Source organism: Pyrus communis, chromosome 9 (genome assembly GCF_041283825.1).
Source record: "Pyrus communis isolate YQ-2024b chromosome 9, ASM4128382v1, whole genome shotgun sequence".
NCBI lineage: Eukaryota > Viridiplantae > Streptophyta > Magnoliopsida > Rosales > Rosaceae > Pyrus > Pyrus communis.
The window spans coordinates 3,569,376-3,586,078 of record NC_142573.1 but is presented as its reverse complement, the minus strand read 5'-3'; the positions used below and the strand labels follow the sequence as shown (position 1 = coordinate 3,586,078).

The 16,703-nt window shown below is 38.3% G+C and overlaps 2 protein-coding genes and 1 pseudogene across 6 annotated transcripts; 2 read left to right on the top strand and 1 right to left on the bottom strand.

The window, feature by feature from the left end:
• Nucleotides 1-1,760: 1,760 nt before the first annotated feature.
• Nucleotides 1,761-4,813, top strand: LOC137739745 (exocyst complex component EXO70E2 pseudogene; annotated as a pseudogene). 2 transcript variants are annotated; one of them, XR_015966856.1, is made up of 2 exons: nucleotides 1,761-2,091; nucleotides 2,534-4,813. The product of XR_015966856.1 is annotated as an exocyst complex component EXO70E2 pseudogene, transcript variant X2 (transcript). The 2 variants fall into 2 exon arrangements; XR_015966855.1 differs by having other exon boundaries at nucleotides 2,301-4,813.
• A 1,276-nt stretch (nucleotides 4,814-6,089) lies between these two features.
• Nucleotides 6,090-12,986, bottom strand: RIK (RS2-interacting KH protein). 3 transcript variants are annotated; one of them, XR_015966353.1, is made up of 12 exons: nucleotides 12,782-12,953; nucleotides 11,895-12,135; nucleotides 11,523-11,624; nucleotides 11,377-11,411; nucleotides 11,206-11,281; nucleotides 10,779-10,883; nucleotides 10,621-10,698; nucleotides 10,065-10,158; nucleotides 9,843-9,960; nucleotides 8,940-9,468; nucleotides 6,788-7,919; nucleotides 6,090-6,618 (listed from the first exon to the last, which is right to left on the bottom strand). XR_015966353.1 is itself a non-coding variant. In XM_068478671.2 (12 exons), exons 1-12 carry the CDS (start codon nucleotides 12,847-12,849, stop codon nucleotides 6,494-6,496), a joined length of 1,770 nt encoding a protein of 589 aa, XP_068334772.2. In that variant the 5' UTR covers nucleotides 12,850-12,986; the 3' UTR covers nucleotides 6,090-6,493. The 3 variants fall into 3 exon arrangements, 2 of the variants coding, with proteins under 2 accessions (XP_068334772.2, XP_068334773.2); XM_068478671.2 differs by having other exon boundaries at nucleotides 6,788-6,986; nucleotides 12,782-12,986; XM_068478672.2 differs by having other exon boundaries at nucleotides 6,788-6,986; nucleotides 11,946-12,135; nucleotides 12,782-12,951.
• A 211-nt stretch (nucleotides 12,987-13,197) lies between these two features.
• LOC137738631 (alpha/beta hydrolase domain-containing protein VTE7-like) lies at nucleotides 13,198-16,675 on the top strand. The gene is made up of 10 exons (XM_068478110.2): nucleotides 13,198-13,515; nucleotides 14,528-14,622; nucleotides 14,708-14,805; nucleotides 14,925-14,974; nucleotides 15,098-15,193; nucleotides 15,292-15,381; nucleotides 15,469-15,561; nucleotides 15,690-15,785; nucleotides 15,935-16,000; nucleotides 16,372-16,675. Exons 1-10 carry the CDS (start codon nucleotides 13,297-13,299, stop codon nucleotides 16,498-16,500), a joined length of 1,032 nt encoding a protein of 343 aa, XP_068334211.2. The 5' UTR covers nucleotides 13,198-13,296; the 3' UTR covers nucleotides 16,501-16,675.
• The last annotated feature ends 28 nt before the right edge of the window (nucleotides 16,676-16,703 follow it).

The window sequence follows — 16,703 nt, the reverse complement described above, 5'->3', positions numbered from 1 at the left end:
TTTTAAAGTTATTATCGGTCATTTTACAGATAAGTGAACTTGTAATAAATAAAAATTATTAAAAAATAGTGCAGATATAAAACTAGGTGAAAAAAAAAACAACACTTCTCTTTCAATATGTACTATTCGGTTGGAACTTCATTTGGATTTCATACACTTGCATCTTAGAAATGTCTTTGGTGTGACATTACAAATTCATGAATTTGGAGGTTGACTGGGACTTTTTGAGTTTGGTTGGAAGCAAAACATTTTTAGAGGACAAGAATGACTTCTCCTTTTCTCATTCAAAACTTATTCAAAAGGTTGTCTTCTGGAAGGAAAGAAGATACTTTGTTTGACAAAACGAACAAAACAGAAAAGAAAAAAAATATATAAGGGATGGGAACCACATTATTTTTAAAAAATGAGGACTAGTTGCAGGACTTACTTCATAGTTAACTTCAACAATCTGAACTGTCTATTTTTTAAAATTGTACCTTATAGATCATCTCTACAAAGATTCAATTCAATCCGAAACTATTTTCATACTTAATTGTCAAGATGAAATTTCAATAATATAGTTCAAATTCATCTTTTGGCGAGAATCAAACCTAAAACCTCTCACTTACAAATAAAAATGAATACCACTTTGTTTTAGAAGGAAATACAAGTACCTTACGCTATAAAATTGAGTACCACTAGTTTTGGTAATACGAGATAGTTATAGTATGTTGAAAGTATGATGATATAGCTTTCTTGAAAAATATGTGAAACATTCATGTGTGAAAAGTATGTACACTCGCAAGTGTTAATATGCGTTATGTTTGATTTTAAAAATTAGTATTTTAATGAATTATTCAAATGTAGCAGAAAACATAAGCATTTAAAAAAAAAAAAAAAAAAAAAGCCTACGCAAATATGAATGTAGTATGTACGCAAATTTAAACTAACAAAGAAATTTCATTGAATTTTGTTTGCAAAATGATGTCATTATTTAATTCATTTGAATCTATTCACGAGAAATCTAATTATTAAAGCCTTTGTAGTTTGTTTTTTAAGTCCGCCGTTAAATCTCAGGTCTCAACTCTAAACATGCAGTGGAAACTACCAAGCTCGAGTACATTAATTAGAATATTAATATACACATTAATATTAACAAACCAATTAATGAACAAATTTAATAACTAATTTTGATGACTCTAGTATTGTTTTTAAAAATTAATTTGGCATGAATTATGTAAACAAAAACTAGTTATATAAGTTTTCAAAAATATAGTAAAGCAGAGGTTTTTGGTTTGTGGAAATTTTCTTCAAGCACAAGAAGTTGGTAGGTGTGATTTATCAAAATAAATCGAAATATGTGAAATGGACGGCCTTAATAAATATTGTCCACATGGGAAGTGGAGACACCACCATGGTAACTGAGTAACTTTATACTATATTTTTATCTTTATGGAAAAATTAAAAGACTAGTATTATACTTGTAATCCGGATCTCTACATTCGGAGTTGCGGATTGAGAAATTTAGATTGTTTAAAAGAGAAAAATATCCGAACTGTTCAAATTTTTTGAATTTTTGTGAAGTACATCAGTGTAGTGACTAATGAAAGTCTTACGATTAAGATTAAGTGGTTTAAATCTCTCAATTCAAAAACACGAACATAGAAATTAAGAGTAAATCCATATCTTCTAAATAATACATAAAATAATAGGTCACATATTCAATATTCAGTTTTCAAATAGGTCGTTGATAATATTCTTTGTTAAGCATCGTAGTCTGCATACAAGTTAGACGGTAGACTGAAACCGAGAAGGTCAAAGCATCCAAACCCCAAGTGGTGGTATTAAAATAAAAACAATAAAGTCCAAAGATTTCAATTGGAGAAAAGTATGGAACCCAAAATTATCCGAGAAAGTTGGGCTTCTTTGTATTTTCCTGAAAGAAAATTACGCCGTTATATCCGCACAGTTTCTTGACTGCTGTTACTGGCTGCCAGATCTTTTGCTTCAACCATTTTTAAAGCTGAATTTTGGGGTCTCTTTGTTCTCCCTTTTTGTATGTATTGCAAATCTGCAACCTGCAAAAAGTTTGAATCCTGCGAAGAGAAATAGGTAAGCATTTTTTCCGCTGTTAATTTGCTTTTTTCTGTTCAACTTTGGGATTTTCTGCACCTTATTGTTTATGGTGGTTTCCATTTGCAACTGATGACCAACTTTTTGAAAAGATGGGTCCTTTTTCCTAATTTAACAATAAAATATTGGTTTTTTTCCCTAATTTAATAATATTTTTTTTTTTTTCTTTCTAATTTGACAACAAAAAGATTGGTCCTTCTGTTTGCCGTGCTTTTCTCATCCTCAGCCGCCTTTTGGATTCCTACTTGGTTTTTGGAGTGTTGTTCGTTGGGTTTTTGCCAGTTTTCAACATAGACTACTTGAGTGGATTCAAAAGTATTGATTTTGGAGTTGTTTCACCAAAGGGGTATCTTTTACTTTTCTGAATTTTGGAAGAAATTGGAGGGTTTTGGTTCAATTGCTGAAGTTGTTTCTTATACAGTGGTGGATTTTGAACTAGGAAGGGCCTGAAGTTCAACTCTTGTTCTTGATCCGAAAACCGGAAAGATTTGAGTTGGATTTGTTGGTTCATTTCTGGGTGTGTTTATTGTATGGTTTTGGGGGATTGTAAATCTGTGAACCCGGAAATGGAAGGAGAATGCGATTTGATTGCTTCGGCGAAGAACATAGCGAGGGCATTGGGGTCGAAGAAGAACTTTACAGATGGTGAAAGGGAGGTTCTGGCTAATCTTGGCACCCAATTGTCCAGCATGATCAGACGCGGTGAGAGAACTGATGAGAAGGTAACTGAGGTGGCAGATCGCCTTAATTCGATTCAGGAGAGGATCATGAGGTGGGAGGCTGATCAGTCTATGATATGGGATTCGAGTCCGAATGAGTCTCTGGAGTATGTCAAGGCTGTGGAGGAGGCTCGGAGGTTGATCGAAAGATTGGAAGCGTCGTGTTTGGATAAAAATGATGAAGAGTGCGAGGTGTTGCATAGAGCTCATGATGTTCTTCAGACAGCAATGGCTAGGCTAGAGGAAGAGTTCAAGCACATGCTTGTTCAGAACAGGCAACCCTTTGAACCCGAGCACATGTCTTTTCGTTCTTGTGAAGAGGATATTATGGATGGAAGCTCGATAATCTCTTTTGGGGATGATTCGATTGAGGACTCACTTCGAAGGGATAGTGTTAGCAGAGCGTCTGAGGAAGTCATCATTGATTTGGTTCATCCCGATGTAGTTCCTGAGCTCAGCGGCATTGCAAATTTGATGTTCAATTGCAATTATGTTCAGGAATGTACGCAAGCTTATAGCATCATCCGAAAGAAGGCATTGGATGAGTGCCTCTCCATTCTCGAAATCCAGAAGCTGAGTATTGAGGATGTGCTGAAGATGGAGTGGGGCGGCTTGAATTCCAAAATCAAAAGATGGGTCTGGGTTATGAAGATCTTCGTGCGAGTTTATCTAGCTAGCGAGAAATCGCTCAGCGATCAGATTTTTGGGGAGCTGGGACCGATTTATTTGGATTGTTTTGTTGAGGCATCAAAGGCTTCAATGCTGCAGCTTCTGAATTTTGGTGAAGCCATGTCTATTGGCCCCCACCAACCAGAAAAGTTGTTCTGCATTCTTGACATGTATGAGGTGCTTGCAGATGTTCTTCCCGATATAGATGCTTTATATGCGGACGAGGCTGGTTCTTCTATAAGAATTGAGTGTCATGAGGTTCTGATGAAATTGGGTGAGTCTGTGAAGGCGACATTTAGTGAATTCGAGAGCGCCATTGCATCAAACCCCTCGACTAACCCTGTTGCTCGAGGAGGAGTACATCCTCTCACCAGATATGTGATGAATTACTTGAGGACTCTCACAGACTATGGAGAGACTTTTCATTTTCTCTTCGAGGAGAGCGATGATGCTGATTCCGTTTTGCTGTCTCCTGACACGAGTCCTACCTCAGAAGAGGAAAACAAAGCCACTGATTCTCCAGGCAGAATTTCCCTGATGGTTCGCCAGTTCCGATCACTTACTTCAACTCTGGAAGGCAACCTTGATGAGAAGTCCAGGTTATATAAGGATCCTTCCTTGCAACACGTATTTTTGATGAACAATCTACGTTACATGGCTCAGAAGGTTAAGGGGGATGAACTGAGGCTCATTTTTGGAGACAGCTGGCTTAGAAAGTGCAACGGGAAAGTTCAACGGCACGCTATGAACTACCAGAGATCTAGTTGGAGTTCCATCCTTAATTTACTCAAAGAGGAGGGCATTCAAAATCCCGGTTCAAATTCTGTCTCAAAAAGCCTCCTCAAGGAAAGGCTCCGCAGCTTTTATCTTGCGTTCGAGGAGATCTACAAGAGCCAAACAACGTGGCTCATTCCGGATCCTCAGCTTCGAGAAGATGTGCAAGTCTCAGCGTCCCTGAATGTAATCCAAGCTTATAGGACATTCGTGGGAAGACATTCGAATGACATAAGTGACAAGCTCATCAAGTACAGTGCGGACGATTTGCAGAATTACCTCTTCGATCTCTTAGAGGGATCCCCGAAATCATTACAAAATTCCAGCAGGAGGTGACAACAAAGTAGATGGTGTAGTCACCATTGTCTTGTTATTATTTACAGCAGAGGACATATTTTGATTTTACGTTCCCCTCTGCTGCTCATGTATGTTTTCGTGTGTGTAACGTTGTTATTTGATGAATCCGGTTCACTTTTGTGACCTCTGCATTGGATGTCATAACTGATATAAGATTGAATGAAGTAGAATTTCATTCGAAATTTTATGTGCTTTTGGTGAATCTGTTTCTCTTCTTTTTTTTTTTTTTTTTGAAGTTTGTCAAATTTGGGTGGCGATTCTGTGATTAGTCCTCTCTGCTTCAGCTGCTGCTGCAAACTCAAGACTACAATACCAAGGTTAAAGTTTCAGAAAGTGATAGAAAGAAGAAATTCTCGTGTAATTAGCGATTCATCGTCGGATCACATGATGCGTGAGATAGACATATAGTGATAAATCATAGGTTGCATAAAAAATTTCTCTAGAACGGCCTGAAAGTTTAACGTATTTGAAGTTGGGGAGCTACTTTCCATTTAACTGAGATACACACCCTTGTCTCTATCTCACTCATCACTTGAGCAAGCGTCTTACTCACAAACAAGATATCACAGACAAGGTAAAGGAAGTTGCGTGACGAGTGAGACAGAGTTACGTGAACATATTTCCGGCTGCATTTCCCGTTTTCCTCTCGAAGTCGAGGTCCAAGTCGTGGTAAGATTGTTCAGCAAGACTTGTCAAAATGGAGTCGCAAGCTTCTGGTCGCAATGTATTTCATTTCTTCGTCCAGTCCAGGTTGACATAATTTGCCAACTGACATTTGACAGGACCGGGCTGCTAACTTTTATTACATGTAGGTCCCCGGAAAAGTTTGCTTTTGTTAGGAAATGCCATCAATTCAAGGTAATGGTAGTCCCTAGCGGTGGTTAGGGACATTGATGGAGAGCTGCCATTTCTCTTATTTTTGTGGCTGAGAAGAAGCCCTATGGGGCTCTAAGGTCTGAGTCAAGCCTACCAAGACCCCATACAAACTGCTTGATCTAACCTATATTTGTCTCGTGTCATGGAGAAGTTCTTGTATCCGCCAGCTATGTACAACACATGACGAGGTGGTAGAACCCGCATGAGATCGGTTGTACCCGTCAGACAAGAGGGACTGGACCGTTGTATAAATGATTGGATGGGTGACCAGTGACATGGCTCGGTCAAAAGCCGAATCTAAAAATTTCTCCTTGCCGACAATGTAGGTTTTATTTGTTTCTCTCTTTTTGCACATTCTTATTTATTTTATTCATTCAGACGATCAGAAATAAACGTTGGTATGCACAACAAGATAAAAGAAAGCTCAGAAATCCCTTTTCGTAAAAGGGATTATGGTCTCGATTAGTCGTAAATAGTCAAATCCTGGAAAAAGCCACTGCAACTGGACAGATTCATTTTGTTCTATCCAAGGTTTCAAATATGCAAATGCATAATTAAAAGGGTATTTATTCTTCAACTGCATTGTTTCGAACAGAACATGAATTATGTTGAAAGGCAAATACAAAACCGCGGAAAATTCATCGTGAATTCATATCATATCGACACACATCTTCGATCTTAATGATTCTTTATATAACCGTTGGCAGCGAACGTTATACTCACAAGCTAACTATCTAATCAAAACTACCCAGTAAACTACAATACATAAAAACTATTACCATTCACTCTAATGACGCCGAGAGCAACACATCTTGAATTTGCAAAAACACAAAACATTAAAAACCCATTGCCTTTTAACTTTCTAATGTCGATGTTAGCCCACCGCACTGGTGGATAGTCTATTCATTGGCATGTATTTTCAGAAACCCTGAGCAGGAGACATTAGTTTGTTGCCGAGAACTGACCAGTTTATGCTAATTGGTAACTCATAAGGCCCAGAAAGGCTTTCGAGCTGTCACTGGAACGGAGTTGTTATTAGGTAATTCTTCATTAGTTTCCTCATCGTCATCATCTTCATCATCACCATATTCCATTAGCTTGACCAGAGTATCTGAAAAACCCAAAACATTTCAGATCTCCATACATCATTAGTTAATCAAAACATAATTCAAGAAATGAGCAGACAACAAACAATTCCACCATTTTTCTAATTCCCACCCCCGCCCATGGACACACACGAATAACCTTTCTAATCCCATCAACTCATAGCTCATGCTTACCCGGAACATTATCAGGTTTTGGTTTCTTCAGAGCAATGTTCTTGTCAAGCACTTTAGCAGCCTGTGTTGATGACGTAAATTTTGGTGGAGGTGGAGGAGGAGGCATGGTTCTAGGTGGGGGAGGTGGCATTCCATTTGATGCCGGCTGGACCAATTTCTTTGGAGCTGGCATCGTGGATACATTTCTCACACCCAAATCCTGCAGTCAGTTAGGGAGAAAAGAAACCAAAAACAAAAACTAACAGCTCAATAACCAGAAAAAGGTGAATGTTTATGTGAAAAAAAAAAAAGAGCAATAATCTAAAGATTAATAGTTGCAACTAAGAAAATTAATCCAAAAAATGATTTCATATCATTGAACAAGTTTACAAACTGTTCTATAGCTTAACCACATGCGTATCACGTTTCTCTTAAGGCACAGTAATATTAACATTTCTAAATGGCTAAGTTCATGAAGGTCGTAATTGAAGGTTAGTTGTGAACTACATCTTGGAAGAGTACCAAAGGAAAAGGATATTCATGAGCAAGTCTAGAGCTATACTTGCTCCACAGATTCCATGAGCAAGTACAGATCAATAATGGCTCCACGGAATTTGATCTGTACAAGTACCTTTTGCTTTCAGAAAAAACATTCCATGAGTGGCACCCACCAGCATCCACAGCCAATTTTCAACCATCACCACCAATGCCGCTTTTAAGCCAATGCAACTGGAAGTATCAGTAGCTCAGAATTTGCATTTCAAACTCTTGAATCATCGAAACCATGGAGTTCTCATGAAATCCAAGTGAAGCTGGCAATGGTTGTGATGGGGTACCTCTTCTCGAGGAGTTTGGCTGTGCATGCTGCTGGTGACAGCACAAGAAGGAAACACTAGGATGCTCGTCAAGTAATGAAGAAATCTAACACTGGATTGACTTATGACAAATAGAAAACAAAATATATTCTTGTAACTTGAACCTAAGTATATGACATTAAACTAAACAGCAAGAAGTCTAAGTTGTCCGCAGAATAAAGCTCCAACCACAAGTGAACCCCAATGGCACCACCGAAATGAAAACCCTGTGAAAAATACAGACCAGTGGCCCAATAGAGAGGTTCAGTATCGGCCTCATAGAAAGTCAGAGAAAATACCTGGAATAGCGAGCATTGCAAGTCAGTACAAGATTCAACTACATTACAATGACAAAATATTAACTAAAAGCAACATTTATCAGCGTCCATCTATCCAAATGATCAAGCTGTTGCTGAAGAAAACACAACATGACTAAAAAGTATATATATGCATGGGGAAAAAATAGCATGGTCATTTTTGGTATCTTTAGTCAAATTGATGGGAAGGCCACCCAATGACCACTGTCATGTTAGGCAAATTAGTCTCTCCTGTGTCCAAGCTAAGATATAGATATATTATATGGACAGTTAACTGGCTGAGCAAGAGACCTTACATTGACCTAGCATTAACACGTTCAACCTAGAGTTAGCAGTGTTTCTGTGAGCACAAATGGTCTTTGTTTTCTTAACTAATGAAGGCTGAAGAAGCTTTCAACAAAAAATTATGCAATCAACATGAAATACGACTCCCCTCATAGCAGCCAACTTAAGAAAACTAAATAAAGAAAAGAGGCCCCTTGTTTCCCGACTCACGAAAATTCCTAAAGAAATACATCCTGTTCTGACTTATTTATCTGCAATTATATTCTACAAACTTGGACTCGACCAAGTTTAGTAAATTACATGTACATGTATAATTACATATTTACTTTTAAGGTCCCTTTCTATTGGGGGATCCCTTACATAACCTTATTTAGAGGACACATTATGGGGCATGCTCCAAATTTTATTTCAATGATCCAAACTGTCTATTTTTTAGGTATTCCCTCAAAGATCATCTTTGCAAAAAATTAGACAAACCAAAACCATTATGACATAGTTTAACCAAAAGAAATACACGAACACAATATTTCAAGAAACACTAAAACGATAACCATTTAACTGAGTGGCCACATGATGAGGATTTTAGTGAGATTTTGCAATGATGGTCATTGATGGAAGACCCAAAGCCTAGACAGTTCGGATCAAATACAATGCAGAATGCGCCCTACAAGGGTGTCCCTCAAATAAGACAAACAACCAAGGAGCTTGCACTCGTACCTGATGGACTTTTGCAGGACCAACTGGTAACTCCTGAAATTTCCGCCTTTGTGGAGGCTGTTTCTCCTTCTCAGAACCAGAGGTAACATTCACCTTTGGTTCAGTGCTTGGGGCTGATGTTGTGGGAGCAACTGTAGAAGTGATAGGGGAAGATGACTGTCTAAGGGCCAGAGCAACCTGTTGCAAAGGTGTGACTTTAGGATATATCCCTGCATATCCATTGTAGCTTGTTCCACTAGATAATAGAGGTTGGGGATAACCACCAATGTTCGCCTGAGGTTGCGCACAGTTCAACAATCCTCCAGGTTGAGATACTGTCCCTTGAGAAAAGACAATAGCGACACCAGGAGTTCCAGCAGAGGAAACTGCCAGAGCTGGTGTAGCACCCACAGTTGGAGACACCAAACTTGTAATTGCTTTTGCCTCAATTCCAGAACTTTGAACCCCGGCCAACTGATGCGGTGGTGGAACAGCACTATATACCTGCTGTGGGGGTGCAACAGCACTATAAACCTTAGATGATGAAACCCTATGACAGAAAATGGCAAAACGTTATGTACAATACCCAAGAACAAGCTACTGCAGAAAACAAACTAACTAATGGAAACCGGATATTCATGCAATGAGCAGAATCATACACTCAAAGTTGTTACCATAACAAGTTTAAGTTATACGTATTGGGTGAAACAAATATGTTTTTATAAGACGCAGAAACGATGAATATGTCTAATTGATAAATAATGAAAGGTTTGTGAATACAGGTAAACCACACTATACATTTCCCAAAATGAATGTAACAGATCACAAAAACAGGGAGAGAGCATGCCTTTTGTCATATTAGGTAAGAAGTCAGAACACTTGAACACTTCTAACCATGCAATGCCCACCAATTAAAATAATTACCTGGAGACACCACACTCTACACTGATTGTATCTAAAAGATTTTCAGCCAAAAGCTTAGCATCTTCAAGACTTTTTGAATTATTACTTGACAAGAATAAATGCAACGGTAGCTGTCCTTCTGCAAGCAAAATAAGAGAAAATACGTAACAATAACCAACAAAATAACCCGGTGCTGGAACAACAGGCTTGTAATAAGATTATAATGCATAAAGAAGGTGAAACCTTCGCCATGTATATTCTCAATATTTCCTGAACCACGCCCTCTGAGTGAGACAGTTGCTCCTGTTTCATTCATAATGTGATGTATATACTGGTCCTGCACATACAAAATTGGACCACCACCAACACAAAAACAATTTCTCCCAATTGTATGGAGATGTCAGAGAAAGCTTCGAACATTAGAATCACGTATCTCCATCAAGTGCAAAATAAACTTTAAATAAATTGCTCGAAAGAATTAAATCAACCATGCTTACAAGCATGAAGGTTATAATTAATAAATGTGCACAACACACAATTAAACAAGCAATTTCAACATGATATCTAGAATGACACAAATTAAATGAGCTACACTAACTAACATAGGGTTATAGAATCTAAACTGAAATCCAGTTCTAACAAAATTCAAGCACTATGGAGAAAAAGAGAAAGCATGATGGGAAGGAAGAGAAAAGATGGAAAGAGAGTTGAAAAGTATCAACCACGAAGAACACACTGAACCCAAAGAATTTTAAGGTTACTGATAAGACGTGAAAAAGGGAGGAACAATGTAACTTACATTTGGACCACGTATACGAGCTGCAATGTTCAATGATGGATCTGCGTCAAAGCCCAAATATACACAAGTACCTTGTGCCTGAGTAATCAAATTCCATTAGAGAACTTATGCCATCAATTTAAATACCACATAAAAGCTGACATTTAATGCAATAATACCATCACTCCATTGCTCATAGTCGGATTCTGACCCTGTTTCAGCATTTCTTCAACCATGGCAGCAGCATGGTCAACTGCTAAAATACGTTCTGCTGTCTCTTTTAACTGGCAAGCCATGATTATGATGAAACCAAATCAAAATTCGTCCATGAAAATTTCTATTAAAGATGGACACTTTAACAGATAGCTAAGATAGGAGATTTTTCAAAAGGGGATATGGCTTAAAGTTTACGATTATAGAGATCTTTGTTTAACTATCTAATCTTGACAGTTGACACAAATGAGAAAATTTTAAAATAACTTCTGTATGATGATGCCACATAATTTAAGAAAAACAATCCAATCATGGATGGACAAAAAGAAATTCTCAGAACAACCAAATCTATTGTACACTTTTATAACCAAATCATGAAGCTAATTGACTTACATGAGCCCCTGAAGATATATGAAGATATAGTGGCTTTTCACCATCAGTCGATGAATTTGGTGGACGATACTTTCCCCTGTAAAGGCAATTCATTATATGTGTATCTATGACTATGAGCAAGAAAAACGAACAAATATAAATGCACTGAACTGACATTGAAAGCAAACCAACCTTGTTATCACCACAGCTCCCGTGCATTTTTGGATCTGCGAGTAATATACACCATCAATCTCAAAGAAAAGAACCATCCATTTCAAACAAAAATAAATAAAATATCTTAGGAAACACAAATTTTGAAAAAGAAAAACAAAAAACACCTCCTCCTGTGTTTGGCGTTTTGTCAACTTGTAGCGAACTGAAGACTCTGCATCGTTAATAACAATTTCTCGCGCTATTATTAACTCATCTTGAATCTTCGGCTAGATTGCAAGTCATTGAACAAAACAAAAACGAAATTTGAAACTAATCAATCGGAATACTGAATTATGAGCAAGAAAAGAACAATAAAATCATAAGCGGATTAGATTAAAAAACCAAAACATATGGGGCAGGGGCAGCTTACAAAACATATACCCCAGAATTAAGAAATCATGAGTGGATGGCGAAAGTTTCTCCCAATCCTCATGCACATATACCAACTAAATGCAGCACAATTCAAGCAAAATGAAAATGCCCAAAAGTGAACTCACTTGAATTAATTTCTGAATGACCGTGGCAGTCTGTGGCGGGATCAGAGGTACCTGATATGCCTGAGGTATGGTAGCATAGCTGGCCGCAATTGCATTCATCGAAAGAGCACCAGTAACCGGAGTTGTGCCAGGAATTGCAATCCCACCAAGAAATCCCACATTTCCCATTGGGAGAGCCCCAGGCACTGCTAAACCGGCTGAAACCAAGGATGCTGCAGGTTGATCCCACTTTCTTTTCTTCCTGTACCAAGTGCTAAAGGTTTAACATATTTTCGTGAACCACATGATTTAAAACACAAATAGACAATCACACACGCACAAGATCAAGCTCAAGCTCGCCCAAACATAATTCCCGCAATTAGACATCTTGAACTACACAATGAAATTCAATTATCTTTAGCAACTTTGGGCAATGGAGATCATGGTTTCGACAATGCTACTGGTCGCGCAACTTTATCAGTAAGCCAAGACATCATGCCCAAACTATTTCAAGTAATGAACTTTAAATTTTATCCTTCCATCCTTAAAATTCCAATTCCAATACCAGTTAAAAAAATAAAGCAAAAATGTAGCTCAAGTCAAATATTCTAAAATTATTTTTCCCCAATATTTTACAAATATAAATAAACTGATAGTCAAATTTCACAAGCAGCAACACCAAAATTGCAAATATGAGAAAGCTCCCAAGATAATAAAACCCTAAAACACCCCTCCATGCAACCATAACAAGGGCAAAAAAATCTACAATCCATGAACAAAACCCTAAAATAATAAAATTTTGAAGCGGAGGAAGAAAATCGAGAGAAAAATCACAGTGGTTTAATAAAAATACGAAATTTAAATTAGACAAAGGAATTAGGGTTTTAGCGGGACAAGAAAGACGGCACCTTTGCCTTGTTTGTGAATCATCGCTGGGCACGTCAGAGGAAACCCTAGCGCCACTCTCCTCCGTCATTGCTGCCGATTTTCGGTTACAGCCTCCGGCGGAGAGATAATCCGCTATAAATGTCTGGTTCTTTCTTTTTCCTTTTTTTTATTTTTTTTGGTTTAATTTCCTCTCTTTTATTTTTCCACTTTGGGAGGAAGGCCCAATAAAGTAGATAATAAGTCCAAATAAATATAAAGAAGCCCACACACAATCAGGGTCCCGATCCTCAAACTGATCCAAGCCGTTCATAGAATCGTACGGCTGAAAAATTGACAATTTTCTGACCACCGTACCCTGCCGTGCTGTCGAGCATCCCAGCAATCCCAGTAGCAATCCCACCGCTTGCAGTTTCGTTTATTTAACAGCCCGCTCTCTCTCTCTCTCTCTCTCTCTCTTCGCTTCCAGTGGAAAGCAAAAACCAGCTGCAAAATCCGCACCTCTCTTTGCTGCTGCAAGATCACCGGAAGAATCAGAATGGTACTGCTAATGTGGGGAGCTGCGCCACCGTCGCCGCCGCCGCTGGGTAAGAAGGGTGGAAGTTTGCGGGGTCTGATCAGCAGGGGTGTGGTGCGTAGTGTGAGGGGTGCAGGTACAAATAATGGGTTCCCATTGTTTCTTCCAAAGGAGGTTGAAAAAATTAAGGACCCGTACGCCAGAACGTTGGCTCGGAGGATGGAGAGGCTCCCTGTGCCGGTAACCCACTAATCGCTTTGTCATTTTTTGGTTAATGTCCCTCATTTCTTTTCTTTACAAAGACGATACTCTAATTTACGTGGAGAGAAATCATCAGTGATAAATAGCGGATTACGAGGATTTCTTAAAATTAAAATTTAGAGATCTGAAGTTTGAAACCGTTGCTGGCGTGGAAGCTAGATTTCGGAAAGGTTAAAATAGCAGTCTTTTGGCCTTCATAATAGGATAGATAACTGTCGCTTACTATCAGTTATCATCTCTTTAAAGGAAAAGAGATTTACGAGGAGAGAGAGTTTGATGCGAAAAGGGGAAACTGGTCTAATCCACATCTAAAATATATGTTTAGTGTCACTAATTATGATATTTTATCATGAGATAGATTGAGATAAATGATTTTCGTGCAGTATTTTCTTTATTTTCTCTTGCACGTCGTGAGGAGAAGAGGAGCGAAAATCACTTTCTTTCGGATTAAAGGGATTCTTTATTTTTGCCATCTTTGTCTCGAAAGTCAAAAACAAATATTTAAAAATTTTGGAGGATTATTCCATGTCATTCAACGAAAGGAACGGGTCCTTTTGCCATTTTTGTGAGGGTGGAACTCGGTGGATACAAGGGGTATAATAGTCAATTCAATAAGGTGGGAATATTCTATGTCATAAAATATGGTTTCTGAATATTTATTTACTAAATTATTTCTAGTTACAGTAAAAAATAAAAAAAATAAAAAACTCACAAAATAACCAAAGCCAAAGGTACTAATTTTTCCAAGTTTTTATTTAAGATGAAACTTTAATATTTTCAGTTCAAATTTGACAATGTAGTAAATTTGGTTAACTTTAGCTGCGATCAATGACAGTTTCAGGATTTTTAGTACGGGGTTGAGTTGAAATATTCATTGGAATTGTATCTGGTATCTGGCTTGTGATGAAATGTGTGATGAAATGATTCACAATTTTCTCATCCACTTTGAAGTTATTCATTGACTAATGGCGGAAGCCGGTTGTGATTGCAGATAGGGTCGTCGGAAAGTTGTATTATGAGTAGTTGTGTAAGGCCTTTAAAACAAAGTGAGATCAATCCGGTGGTTCTACTCCATTGCTTTGACAGGTCTGTAATGCTTGCAAATTACTGATTGACCGATACAATGTGAAGTCGTGTTGAACATGTTTTGTCATGTTTGTATCTTTTTTAGTTCTTGTTTAGAATGGAGGTGTGTGCATCCCCTGCTTGAAGAGGCTGGGTTGGAGGCTTGGGCTGTTGATGTTCTTGGGTGGGGCTTCTCCGATTTAGGTTCATTTACCTGTCTTTTCCTCTTTGTTTTTCGACTTGATTGAGTTGTGTACTTCCCGTCTCTTTTCTTGCCACAAGTGATTAATTTAATTCCGTTTAATCATTTGTTATCTTACTAGAAAGGCGTCCACCATGCAGTGCGGCATCCAAGCGTGATCACCTCTATCAGGTGTCTATGCAATGTGATTTCCTTTTCTTTATTCTTTCTTTGGTCCACTAAACGTTGTTTCGGCCTCTCTACAATGGTGTAGACATTTTGTTATGTTAACTGGATTTTACATTTCAATTACAGTTTTGGAAGTCGTACATCAGAAGACCGATGATATTAGTTGGACCAAGCCTCGGTGGTTCTGTTGCAATTGACTTTGCATACCACTATCCAGTAGCTGTGAGTGTTTGTCATATTGAGATCCATAGCTCTAGATGCGTTGTTTAAGAAATTATACGGTGTGCATCTGATGGATTGATTTTATCTTTTATTTACAGGTCGAAAAGCTGGTTTTAATCAATGCAAGCGTCTATGCAGAAGGCACCGGAGAAATGGCAAAGTTACCTAAAGCTGTAGCCTACGCTGGGGTGGGTGTCCACTTACAGTGGTATTTCAATCCTACGTGATTTCTCTTTTAATGCGCTTGCCTATCGTCTGATCTTTTTATTCACCAGGTTTCTTTATTGAAAAGCACCCCTCTACGCTTCTACGCAAATATGCTGGCCTTCAACGGCATTTCATTAGCTACAACCTTCGATTGGACTAATGTAAGATTTTCTGTTTGTATCAATAATACTTCTTTGTTCATACTCCAATTGGAACAGAAAGTATACTGCCGAAACTTTTATCTTGGCATATTTGTCCTACGAGCTAACAGAGGTTGTGTTATATTCAGGTCGGCCGCTTACACTGTCTGCAGCCTTGGTGGAAAGATGCAACCGTCAGTTTTATGACTAGTGGGGGCTATAATGTTATTTCTCAAATAAAACAGGTAAACTCTCGCCATCTTAATGAATACGGTACATGAGTGGTAAACAGAATTCCGAAAGTCAGGGCGGGCAATACTAATCTTAAAACCCTGTTAATGTACAGGGGCAAATAAGCATTTGTGCGATAACATTATGAAACCGTATTTTACAGGTGAAGCAGAAAGTGCTTGTGATTTGCAGCGAGCAAGATAATATTATCAGCTACAAACAAATATTGGTAAGTTTTGAGCCACTACCTGCTACTTAACTTTTGCTGTTATACTTAAACTGTGCATGTTTCACAATCATTTTAAGACGGAGGACTTAAAATTATTCTCTGAATCTCAAAAAGCGCACGAGAGATTGTTGAAATCGTTCCAAAATACTCGATAGGCCTGTTTGCAGCATTTCGCAAACCCAACTTCAAAATCGATAGGCCTGTTTGAAGCATTTTGGAGAACTCGAGGCTAAATGTAGTGTATGTGTGTGCGCGCGCGCGCTGACTTTACCGCGTTCTAGCAAGTAGAAAGTAGAAACTGGAAGACATCCTAAAACGTCAACATTCATGCTCTACTTAATTCAGTCTTGTTCCTTGTAAATGATCTGCAGAGGTTACGCTGTGAGCTTCCGTTTGCAATCATGCGGCTAATACCAGATACCGGTCATCTCCCTCACGTCGAGAATCCCGCCTCCGTTGCAAAGCTAATTGCAGAGTTTGCTCGGAACGATCGTTGCTGAAGGGGACTGCGGCAGAACTTATGGGACTTATTCCCCGCTAAGAGGCCTATTGTTCTTCTTGGCAATGCCAATGTTTTTCTTTAAACACTTCTTTTAATAGTTCTAATTCGTAGTTCCGGAACAGTTAGCAAAGAAATTTACGAATATTAGAGACGAGGTATAGTTATGATTAAAATGTTTGGAATTCCGCTTCTCTAATATCC

Excerpts from the sequence above, each read along its gene's own strand:
- RIK (XM_068478671.2), bottom strand. The coding sequence starts at position 12,849 with ATGACGGAGGAGAGTGGCGCTAGGGTTTCCTCTGACGTGCCCAGCGAT. Across the intron at positions 10,884-11,205 it reads ATATATCTTCAGGGGCTCAT|TTAAAAGAGACAGCAGAACG; the intron begins GTAAGTCAATTA and ends ATGGCTTGCCAG. Across the intron at positions 9,961-10,064 it reads TGAGAATATACATGGCGAAG|AAGGACAGCTACCGTTGCAT; the intron begins GTTTCACCTTCT and ends TTTTGCTTGCAG.
- LOC137738631 (XM_068478110.2), top strand. The coding sequence starts at position 13,297 with ATGGTACTGCTAATGTGGGGAGCTGCGCCACCGTCGCCGCCGCCGCTG. Across the intron at positions 14,975-15,097 it reads AGCGTGATCACCTCTATCAG|TTTTGGAAGTCGTACATCAG; the intron begins GTGTCTATGCAA and ends TTTCAATTACAG. Across the intron at positions 15,562-15,689 it reads CAACCTTCGATTGGACTAAT|GTCGGCCGCTTACACTGTCT; the intron begins GTAAGATTTTCT and ends TGTTATATTCAG.